At 39.2% G+C, this 11,586-nt stretch overlaps 1 protein-coding gene across 1 annotated transcript; it reads right to left on the bottom strand.

Annotated features, from left to right (window-relative positions):
• Positions 1–2,218: 2,218 nt before the first annotated feature.
• Positions 2,219–11,354, bottom strand: LOC103025372 (multiple inositol polyphosphate phosphatase 1-like). The gene is made up of 5 exons (XM_007244690.4): positions 10,694–11,354; positions 9,810–10,007; positions 7,275–7,372; positions 6,411–6,541; positions 2,219–2,759 (listed from the first exon to the last, which is right to left on the bottom strand). Exons 1-5 carry the CDS (start codon positions 11,271–11,273, stop codon positions 2,405–2,407), a joined length of 1,362 nt encoding a protein of 453 aa, XP_007244752.2. The 5' UTR covers positions 11,274–11,354; the 3' UTR covers positions 2,219–2,404.
• Positions 11,355–11,586: the final 232 nt, after the last annotated feature.

Here is an 11,586-nt window from a genome sequence, read left to right as displayed (position 1 = left end):
CCAAATGTATAACTATGTATGTGCCTGAAAGCAAATTATTATTATAACTGTAATCATTGATCAAATCACTTCTTGATCCAAATAATCTGTATGAGTGCATAACTTAAACTGCTGGTTTAGTGTAGTGGATGTAACACAGTGGTTTTGAAGTGATTTAGTGATTTTACACAATACTAAACATCCTAAAGAAGGGCGTTATCTTTGTAATCTAATCTTCTCATGTAATTGAAGTAATTCAGGTCATATCGTGTTTTGTTTTGTAAGGCACGGAGTGTACTGACACATTTGCTAATGGAAGACTAAGACTGACCAAAGTTCTAGGACTAGATATTTGAACTATTTCTGATCCGTTTGATCTGCCAACCGCAATAATAATTGCCTCAGAATTTTACCACTGGAAAAGTTGCACTGGACTTGCTGACACTGTTATACGTAGGCAAGATTGGTTTGTTTCCCAGCTCAGGAGTGGTGATGTGGTAGAGTATTACTCTAAAGAGAAGAACACTAGACCTTAGATACAACTGCCGTATATAGAAATTTAATGTTGTGAAAATATCAATACAACTTGCTTTTAAATTAAATGTTAATTTTGATAAGTATATCAGAAATCCACTATCTTAAACTATTACAATATTTCATTAAATCAAACAGATGAGATCCATGTATGGTGCCTTGTATGGGGCTCGTTTTCCATAAATTACTGCATCAATGCACCTTGGGATGGAGGCAATCAGATTGTGGCCCAGCCTGTGTTTACTGTGGCCTTCAGCTTGACGGTATTACCATATGTTTTGCACTATAAGGCGCACTTAAAATCCTTTAATGTTCCTAATAATCGTTACATGTGATGGGTTACATGTGCCATGGCCATAAAGAATGATTTTGATCTTAATTCTGTGACGTATCACCAGTCTGTATGTTGTAAACCCAACTGGTACTGGTTCCTCCCAGCCAATGTATATATATATACACTGTACATTTACCTGAAACCATTTACCATTTAGGCAGTGTTCTTCTATAACCCACTAAAGCTGATCCCCTGAAAAAAGTAAAGCAGTGAATTTCCTTGATTTATGTATCGACAACATAATTTCCATGGAAACAAATCAAACACTAAATCAACTCAATTATAGCCTACAGTTAACAGTAAGCTGAAAGACACAATTGGGTTTATATAATTCTGTAATTGATTTGTCTGAATCTATGGAAGCCCATTTCCACCACTTAATCTCATAATAATGAGATACTCAGTAATAATTATGAGATAGTTAGTCATAATTCTGAAATACAAAGTCATTATTATGCAATGTTAAGTCATTATAATGATAGACCAAGTCATTACTATGAGATAGTAAGTCATAAATATGAGGTAATCATTACTATGAGATAGTAAGTAATAATTATGAGATAGTAAGTCATTATTGAGATACTAAGTCACAATTGTGAGACACTATTTCACTATTACCAGATACTTTATCATAATTATGAGATTCTAAGTCGTATTTAACATGTACTAAGTGATAATTACGAGATACTAAGTCGTATTTATCAGGTACTTTTTTTGAAGTAGTAAGTTAATTATGAGATGGTGAGTCACATTTATCAGAAAGTAAGTCATTATTGAGATACTAAGTAATAATTATGAGATAATAAGTCATAATTATGAAATACAAAGTAATTATTATGAAATGTTAAGGCATATACTAATTCATTACTATGAGATAGTAAGTTAATATTGAAATACTAAATCACAATTATGAGACACTAATTCATTATGAAGAGGAACTACGTCATAATTACGAGATACTAAGTCGTATTTAACAGGTACTGAGTGACAATTATGAGAAACTAAGTTGTATTTATCAGGTACTAAATGACAATTATGTGATACTAAGTCGTATTTATCAGGTACTTAGTGACAATTATGACATACTACATCATTATTATGAAGTAGTAAAGTTAATTATGATATGGTGAGTCATATTTGTCAAAAAGTACATTATTATTGAGATACTAAGTCATAATTATGACTTAGTATAATTATGCAAAGCCATTATTATGATATAGTAAGTGATAATTATGAGATAGTAAGTCATTATTGAGATACTAAGTCGTATTTAACAGGTACTAAGTGACAATTATGAGATACTAAGCTATATTAATCGGGTACTTAGTGACAATTATGAGATTCATTGTCATTATTATGAGGCAGTGAGTTAATTAAGAGATGGTGAGTCATATTAATCAGAAAGTCATTAATGAGTGAATGATACTAAGTCATAATTATGAGATAGTAAGTATTATTATTATTATTAATTACTAGAAAACCCTTGTTTTTTTGAAGTGATGGAAATGGCCCTACATATAAATTTACTAAAATCAGTGTGTTCCCTGTTGATTTTTTTTAGTTGCTCATTCGACAGACTTCTTCTTCATTACATCCCTGCAGAAGGTCAGCATATAGTTTCTTGACCTCCTCATACAGAGGTGAATAGCTGAGGCCTGGCAGAGCCACTGGATTCTCATTCACCCGGAACTGCAGCCTAAAGCCATCGGGGCAGCTCCACAGCGCCGCCATCAGGTTAGCAGCGAAGGGCACATTCTTGCTGCAGTTAAAAGGGCGGTGAAGGTTTTCGGCGAAGTTGTTGGCATCAAGACTGATTTTGCCCTTGAAGAGGCCCAGGAGGGTCATTAAAGGTATCAGCGTCTCAGCGTGGCCAACCTGCACATTAACCACCTCCGACACGGGCTGACCAGACCTGAGAGAGATAGAGAGAGAGAGATAGAGAGAAAGAGAGATGGAGAATAATGGTTATAAGTTTCAACTTACAGCAGTGATTAAATGTTAGTAAACCCCTTAGAATTTTCTTTATTTCTGCTCAAATATAAACTAAAACATCATCAGATTTTCACACATCATCAAATTTAGATAGAGTAGATAAAGAGAACCTAGTTAAACAAATGAGACAAAAATATTCTACTGGAAATATTCAATTTATTAATTGAGAAAAATTACTCAACATTACATATTTGTGAGAGGCAAAATGTATGTGAACCTTTGCTTTTAGCATCTTTTGTGATTTCCCCTCATTACAGTAATAACTGAACTGGCATGTGGACATTTTTTTATAAAAATTATGAGAAAGACCACATACTGTTGCACACCTCAAGACATGTTTGCATACAAAACCATGCCAAATGGTATCCTTGTTGCCAAAATGTCTTTAGGACCTGGACAACTTGCTGAAACTGATGTAAACATAAATTCTGCTCTCTACCAGAAAATCCGGCCCATTTGTTTGTGATCTCACGCTCAGGTGTACTTGGGATCTGTAGCAGGACAAGACCCAGAGCACACCAGCAAGTCCACCTCTGAATAGCTTAAAAACACTAAATCAGGGGTCGGCAATAGCCCAGATGTGGCCCGCCAGCATGAAACATCTGGCCCTTGAAGTTGTTTGAACTATAATCAATGATAATGAACTCTCTGTCATGACTCTATGGCTCTCTAATTTTTTCACCCGTTCTTGGGCTTCCTATCTCCTTATATGGGTGTTTTTCTCAGCTGTGTCACAATTCACTAGCCAGGGCAGCAGTATTGTATTGGACGGGACCCTGACGACACAGGTTTGATCTCGTGTGAGGAGCGGTGTGTTTATTTTATTTTTTTTTCTTTCTTCTTGAGTTTACCTACTTTAAGATCAACTGTTCTGCAATTGGGTTCAACAACCCTCTGAGCTGGAGAGCTACTAGTCTGTAGCACTCCACCCCATTACACTTTTCTGTTTTTTACAAAACAACCATGGTTTATTATTAGGTTTAGGGGTGAATACATTTTCACATAGAACCAGGTTGGTTTGGATAATTTCTTTCCCTTTATGAATGAAATTAGCATTTAAAAAATATTTTTAATATTCACTCAGGTACTCAAAATGTAAGCATTGATTCCCCCAAATTCTGCACTTTTTCACAGCACTGTACACAAGTTAATTTTGTTTCGTGACAGCTGATATGATACAGATATGATACAGTTGCGGCAGACAGAGATATGGTTGAACAGTAAAAGCTCACAGAATGCTGACTTGCACTTTAACACCTTACCCATCATGCATTGCCCATTTACTACAGAATGACAGGTGGATAGGCTGGGCGTATTTGGCTCAGGACTAATGTTAAAATAATGAGCGGTGTGTGTTTTTCAGTGTGTGTACGTGTGTATAATCAATGAGTGGGCGGTGCCGGACGAAGCACTTTCACCCAAATACACACAGACCAAGCCTCGTTTAACGCAGAGCAAATATCCCATCATTGTCAGTTTTGGTGTGATGGTTCTTGAGTGTGTGCTGAACACACACCTCCACCTACCCATGTTTGAAGAAGACAATGAATCTTATAGCTTGGTATGGCTCATCAATTTGCTCATCAGTGTCGAAACAATACAAACGAAACCCTACCCCTGTCTTCTTGCGTAATCTTACACGCGTATGACGTGCAAAAACGCCTAAAGCCGGGATTTAGCCAAGAAACAAAAAAAAAAAAGTTTGAGGGCTATTGTGTTTGTTCAGCTTTCCCTGAAATAGTTCAGCATGAACTCTGTGTTTTGGGAGTCAGTGGCCTTAACCGAGCACATATTTGCAGATGCAGCCGATACACTAAACATATGAACACACACACACACATAGTAAAGAACAGAAGGCCCTCTGCAAGACTCCTACTATCAGGAGATTCCAGCAGAGCAGTTCCTGTTTAGACAGCGTGTCCCCTGTGGTAGGCCGGTAGTAGGGGGTGTAGGGTGGGTGTGGTCATTTTACAGTAAAGCTGATTACACTCTACATTACACTCTACAAGCAAACACTCCCACATCTCCCGTGAATCTTTAGCTGGATGAGTATGTGGATCTTCTCGTTCTATCTCTTTTTCTCTCATTTTAGCCTTAAACTAACGTTGGACTGGCGTACAACAAGCGACTTACAAATAATGATGTATATGTTCAAGGTAAAAACTTTTTTTTTGACAGGGCCTAAAGGAGGTGGAGAAAAAGAGGGGGAGCAGGAAATGAGGTTAAAAGTAGCTAGATTGTTAGGGGTGTTAGAAGAGTAGGTGCTCTCTGTCTTCAGGAGTTTATTAAAGATAGCGAGGGACGCTCCTGATCTGGTAGTGGAAGGTAGTTTGTTCCACCATTGGTAGGAACTAGGTATGAGAACAGTCTGGATTGCTGGATTGCCAGGAGGTAACATAGACCTTTAGGTAGGAGGGAGCATATTTTTGTCATCACCTTGTAGGCCATCGTAAGGACTTTGAAGTTAATATGAGCAACAACCGGTAGCCAGTGGAGCTCAACGAGTAGTGGGGTGACATGTGCCCATTGGTTTTGACTGGTGGAAGAAATGGCGTTACTACACAGGCCGGGAGTCATGTTAGCATTGCACTGCACTAGTGAAGGCGTGAAATGACCACAGCTTGTACCAGGAGTTGGGTGACCTGTTGTGTTAGAAACGGTCAAATATTTCTAATGCAAAGCAGCAGGACTGATCAACTGAGGCAACATGGTGTGTACTACACATGGTTATGTGTAGAATATATCTACAATACAAATGCATTTATATAATATGGGCTTATACACTCTCTCTCTTTGTTGGGGTTTATTTTAGTGTTTCCCCCTCTGTATTTCTGCAACCCTTATTCATTTTACAGCAATTCCTTTTCTCCGCCTCAGTCATACATCACCTAGCAACGCTGGGCTTCTTCATTGGTCGAGAGAATTGTTTCATGACTAATTAGAAGTGCTGCTTTCCGAATTGAGGGGTCAATAGGCTACTGCAGGTGGAGTCTTCATATAGGACAGTCCTAACGAGGACCCGTCCAGCCCAGTCCTGCAACAGAGTGCTTGCTAAAATCTCCAGATAAATCTTCTCTAAAAAGAGACCCCACCACAATGCATGTTTCAAAAATACTCTTCCACTGTCCTTTTAATTAGATTTTGAAATGTAGACTAATGTAATTAATGTTGCTAAATGTAGATTAAATAACAGTAACAGTCTGTAAGTTTTGGGGACCTCTTTGTTGAAAGGTCCCAAAGAACATGGTTTCCCCCTGGATAGATACCATTTTCACCCAGTCTCTATGTTATATTACATCATTAACACTGACTTAACTGAGGCAAGTAGGGCAGTTTTTAAGATGTTGTTCTTGGTTGTTTTTTGACCTTCTGGATGTGTGTCCTTTTGGAGTAACCTTTTGGTATGACTTTGTTTTCTCTTCCGTTCTTAAGTATCTTCAGATCAGGGCATAATGTGTTGCTTTTTGAGATTTTTTTTCTGCTTTTTAAGTGATTTAAGTGATTTCTTTTAAGATATTTAAATGATTTCTTGATTCTATAGGTCTAGCAGTAATCTGGCAGTAGCTCTTACTTGAATTGGTTGATTGAAGTCTCAAGGCGGTTGAACAGGTTGTGGAATAGGACGCAGCTGGACATGTAGTTGACTTCGTGGCCGTAACCCCTCTTCCAGTACAGACCCAGGTCACCAGCGTAGTCCATCACCTGATACACACAGTAGAATACCTTAAAACCTGAAAATAGCTTGCAAACATTCTCTATTTTTTTGCCATGCAAATAGCCCTGTCAGAGTGTCAGAGTTGAGGAATAAATTTACACTGATGGGCGTGGTGGTCTGAAAGTGAGGTGTGTTCAGGTGAATTTCTGGAGTGTTTTTATCTTGGCAGGGGGAAACACAGGTGCACCACTGACTGATAAAAACCCTGACAACAGTCAACAGTCAGTCGCCAAATTATATTTTAGCCATGCCAAATCCAGCTTTTACCTCAACAATAAACAGAATAAGGAATAAAATAACATTGCTGTTCCCTTAAATGATCTGCTGGTGTATCTTCGCAGTGTAAACGCGCAGGTCAGTATCCTCTGCTGAGACGCGCAAAAGAGCTGCTCTGTTTTGATACAAATTTGCAAAAGACAGAGCGCCCTGGCTTTTGAGGGAATGACAACTGACCACTATGATGCTGTCTAACCAGTTGGTAGTTTGGGGTGCAGGGGGGGTTGGTGGGCGGGGGGTGGTTAGTGCATGAGGTGTCAGTCTAAGACTGGTTAATATTCTTAGACAGTGGTGGAAAAAAAAAAAAACATAGACATAAAATAATATCTGACGTTTGTTTTTTACGAGTCCAGATTTCTTTAAGAATGCATGCCTCAGCTCTTTCCATTGAAATGAATAGAATGAGTTAAGGCAAAATGTGAAACGCAGTACTAATCATTATACCTGTGCTTCTGCTCGATCAAATAGCTTGCACCAGGGAGTGACCAGTCCAAGGATGGAGAATTCATATGCACACAGGTAGTACGCTGCCTCCACTGAGCCTGTATATAGAGGAAACAATAATATCGTTTTTAAAAAACTTTTTTACTTAGGTTATCTTTGTCTGATATTAAAGTTTTGTTTGGTAATCTGAAAAATGTAAGTATGACAAAAAAAGCAAAACATATATAAATCTGTAAGGCGCAAATACTTTTTCATGGTACTGTATTTGGCTTTGTATGGATGATTAAAGAAGCACATTGATGTCATTTATTGTAATATTTTGTCCCCTTCTGTCTCAGGAATACCCTTGTTTTATTTTAAAATTACAATAAATCTTAAGAACTGAAGCTTTGAGTGATTCCTCATTTCAGGAGGATTTTTTGAGACATAACTTAATCCAGTCAATCCAGTCAAGAGTGGAACCTAAGATCAAGCAAATGCTTCCATCTAGTGTCCCCCTAGCACAATGACATGATACTCCAATAATGGGTTTTCTATTTAGCAGACCCCCATCAACTCAGGAAGAGCTAATTAGCTGGATCAGGTGTTTGGATCAAGGTAAAATAGACGAAGCATTGACTCCTCCTCCAGGATCAGGGGCTACACAGCATTTTTTAAATTGAAGGTGTCCGAGTTTGTGTGCGTTACATTTAATATCTGACATTTAAAATCTCAATAACATGCCCATGTGGGGCCTGTTTGGTAGCTCAATTGGGAATGTTGGCCATATATACTAGTACATTTAAAAAAAAATACAATATCATAAAAATGTTCTTTATTTCAGTAATTTAGTTTAAAATGTGAAATTGTTAATGATTATGTCTTACAGCCAATAAAAACCCCAAAATCAGTGTCTCAGAAAATTTGAATATTATATAAGACCAATTGGTTCTTTTGGCAGTGTGGGCAGTGTGCCAAGTCCTGCTGGAAAACGAAATCCAAATGGCTCTCCAAACCATCACTGATCATTAGTAAATTTTGCATTTCATTTGGAAATTAAGGGAGCAGAGTCTGGAGGAAGAGTGGAGAGAAACCCAGTTCAAGCTGCTTGAGATCTAGTGTAAAGTTTCCACAATGGTTTGGAGAACCATGTCAACTGCTGGTGTTGCTCCACTGTCTTTTATCATGTCTAAAGTCAGTGCAGTGTTTTCCCAGAAGATCTTACAGCACTTCATGCTTCCCTCTGCTGACAACTTTTATGGAAATGAGGATTTTATTTTCTAGCAGGACTTGGCACACTGCCCACACTGCCAAAAGTACCAATTGATCGTATATAATATTCAAATTTTCTAAGACACTGATTTTTGGGTTTTCACTGGCTGTAAGACATAATCATCAACAAAAAAATAAATAACCACTAACATCTGTTTGTAATACATCTATATAATGCATTAGTATGGACGCATTGGGCATCAGGGTCAGTGATTTGTCCAGGAGGGGGATAAACATGGGCCCTATCTGGGTTATAACTGGCACCCATCTGAGATTTAGGTGAACTTGAATGATGGGGACCATTTACAAAGCCCAACTGGGTCCCAGTAATAACAGATGTATAAACCCTAATTACTGAGAACAACCTAGCCCTACCAATGTTTTTGCACCTCTTGCTAAAAAGTATGTTTCAATGCACATAAACAAACTCGACTTGTCTAGTCCTGTAGTGTTGAGAAATATTGCCAATAGAATAGGACCCTCTGGAGAAGATAAACATAAATTTATTGGCATCATGACTAATTCTCGATGTGGGCTAGATAAAGGGTTAATAAGCCACCAAAAAGATGCTGTAAAATCTGTCAGAAAGCCTTCCCACAAAAGTAGAAACAGTTACTAAAACAAAAGCAGAATAAACTTATAATGTGATTGATAGTACAGTGTTTTAACCATTGTACAGTAATGTTTGCTAATCTGTGGACCTGTACTGTTTTTCCCCCATTTTCATCTCAATTTATCTGGCCAATTGTCCCACCCATTCAGCTGCTAGTCAGCTGTATATCCTCATCACTAGTGATGCCACACCAGGAGGGTGAAGACTAGAACATGCCTCCTCCAACATATATATGCAGTTAGACTCCGCCTCTTTTCCAACTGCTGCTGATGTAGCATTGCCAAATAACATCCCGGCGCACTCAGAAGACTCGCGACTCGGTTCCGATACATCAGCTCACAGACACCTTGTGCTGATCCACATCACCTTAGGAGTGATGAGGGAAAAAAGCACCATCTACCCACTCAGAGAGAGAGCAAGGCCAATTGTGCTCACTCAGGGCTCCGGCAGCTGATGGCAAGCTGCATGACCGGGATTCAAACCAGCGATCTCCTGATCATAGTGGAATTGCTTTAGACTGCTGGACCACTTTGCGCTCTAGCTTCTTTATTTTTGTATTATATTTTCATTATTTCGGAACTGTGCTCTTGGCAAAATGATACATTAGTCACATTAGTCAAGCTCTCAACCACAAACCTCTATTAAGTAAAAATGACAGTGATCACACTGACCCAGAGTAATGTTGGCGTAGGGGATCTGCAGTTGGTCGGACAGCCTCTGATGAACCTTGCTCATCTCTGGGCCTTCTTCAAAGAGGGTGACCTGCACCACGGCCTCTTTGTTGTTAAGCACTGTCACCAGCAGGCGTTCACATGACGCAAAGAAGCGCATCAGCGTGTCGTTCACTGTGTATTTGAATTCTTCATTATCTGTTTGAGAACACAGAACAAACATCTTAAGAAAACACAGCAAAGATATATCTTTTTGAAGAGACATAAAACAACATTTTTTTAAATACAGTATTTATCATATTTATAAGACCTAGTACTACCAGACATAACATTTTCCCACATGAATTACTGCATCAGTTCTACAGGGAGGACAATTTGTGCAGCAATTTATTCCCGATATAAACATGGTTGACCTACAGTTACCTACATTGTTGACCTGGTTGACCTACAGATATTTTGCCACAACATGATGGACAGTCTAAATATCACCTTTCCCTTATCACCTTAGGCACAATTATTCCTCTCCCTTATCCTAAACAAACTATTCCTCCTCCGCTTGTACATGCTTAATGTGTAGAATATTAGTCCCCCAGTGCCACCACATGGAAGGAAAGTACATTTCACTGTTCCACACTGACCCAACTATTCCTTTCCCTTATCCTGGATTAACTATTCTTCTTCCCTCATAAAGACATATATATTTTTTCTCTATCTTTGCTCCTATAGCTGATCTGGCCACACTCAGACCAAACAATCCTTCTTTTTTACGTGTCCATATTACAGACAGTACCCGGCTTTAGCTCATGCTAAGACCTGATCCAAAATTATAGTCAGAAGAAGATGGTACCCAAAGACTACTCTACAACTAAACCTGAATAAGTTACCTGGAATACTGAGGGATTCTTTCAGGCCTTGTTGGAAAGCGAGGGTGCTGTTTATACATCTGGATACGGAGCTTGTGATGAACTTGACCCGTTTGTTCAGAAGGTTGCTCTTGGTCAGGAGGGTGGGGAATGTCTTGACCAGTCTTTTGGCCAGATGAATTTGGTCGCCTCTTCCCGCGGCCGTAAGGTGCCCGGCCGTCTCCTGCGTGTACCAGTTCTTCCAGGCTTTGAGCTCTGGCAGGTAACTCAGGTCGCCTTTGGCCTCAGACTTGACGAGTTTGTCCAAGATGGCGATCTTTTCGACGTTTCCAGCAGTGGGGAATCTGGTGCCGTGCCTGATGATGGCCGTGAGATGGATGGGGATGCAGGCTGGAGCAGGAGGCTTCACCGCAGACACGTTTATGGCGAGGATGTTCTCCCGCAAAAACGGGTCGGCATCTTGGTAGCGGGTTTTGGTGTTGAAAAATTCTGCGTTGGCTGGGATTTCTTGCTTAATGGCAGCAGCATTAACGTGGCTTGAGGAGAAAAAGCCTAGAAAAACTAGAAAAATTAAACATGTTGGAAGGTGTTTCTTGGCCATTTTGCCCGCTTCCAAGATGGTACCAAAGATCTGTGATCTGCGGTCTTCTGTCCAAGAGTTGATTGAGAGTTGATTCTTCGATCTGCTACTTCAGTCGTATGTTGTTGGCCAAATGAACCCTCCTTATTAATACTGTTAAAATGCCCTCAATGACCTCGCCTCCCCACTGGACTTTAATCTTATTGTTTTCTTTATTAGGGTGGAACAAAAATCAGGTGATTATAAGTGGTTTGGGTGTGCCATAATGATGCAGAAATGTACAGTTATATAACATCAGCAAGACAACATTATTCTCTGCTTGCTTAACCAGGTC

This window comes from Astyanax mexicanus, chromosome 14 (assembly GCF_023375975.1).
Source record: "Astyanax mexicanus isolate ESR-SI-001 chromosome 14, AstMex3_surface, whole genome shotgun sequence".
Taxonomy (NCBI): domain Eukaryota; kingdom Metazoa; phylum Chordata; class Actinopteri; order Characiformes; family Acestrorhamphidae; genus Astyanax; species Astyanax mexicanus.
The sequence above is the reverse complement of the archived record's forward strand: the minus strand, read 5'-3'. Positions and strand labels throughout refer to the sequence as shown.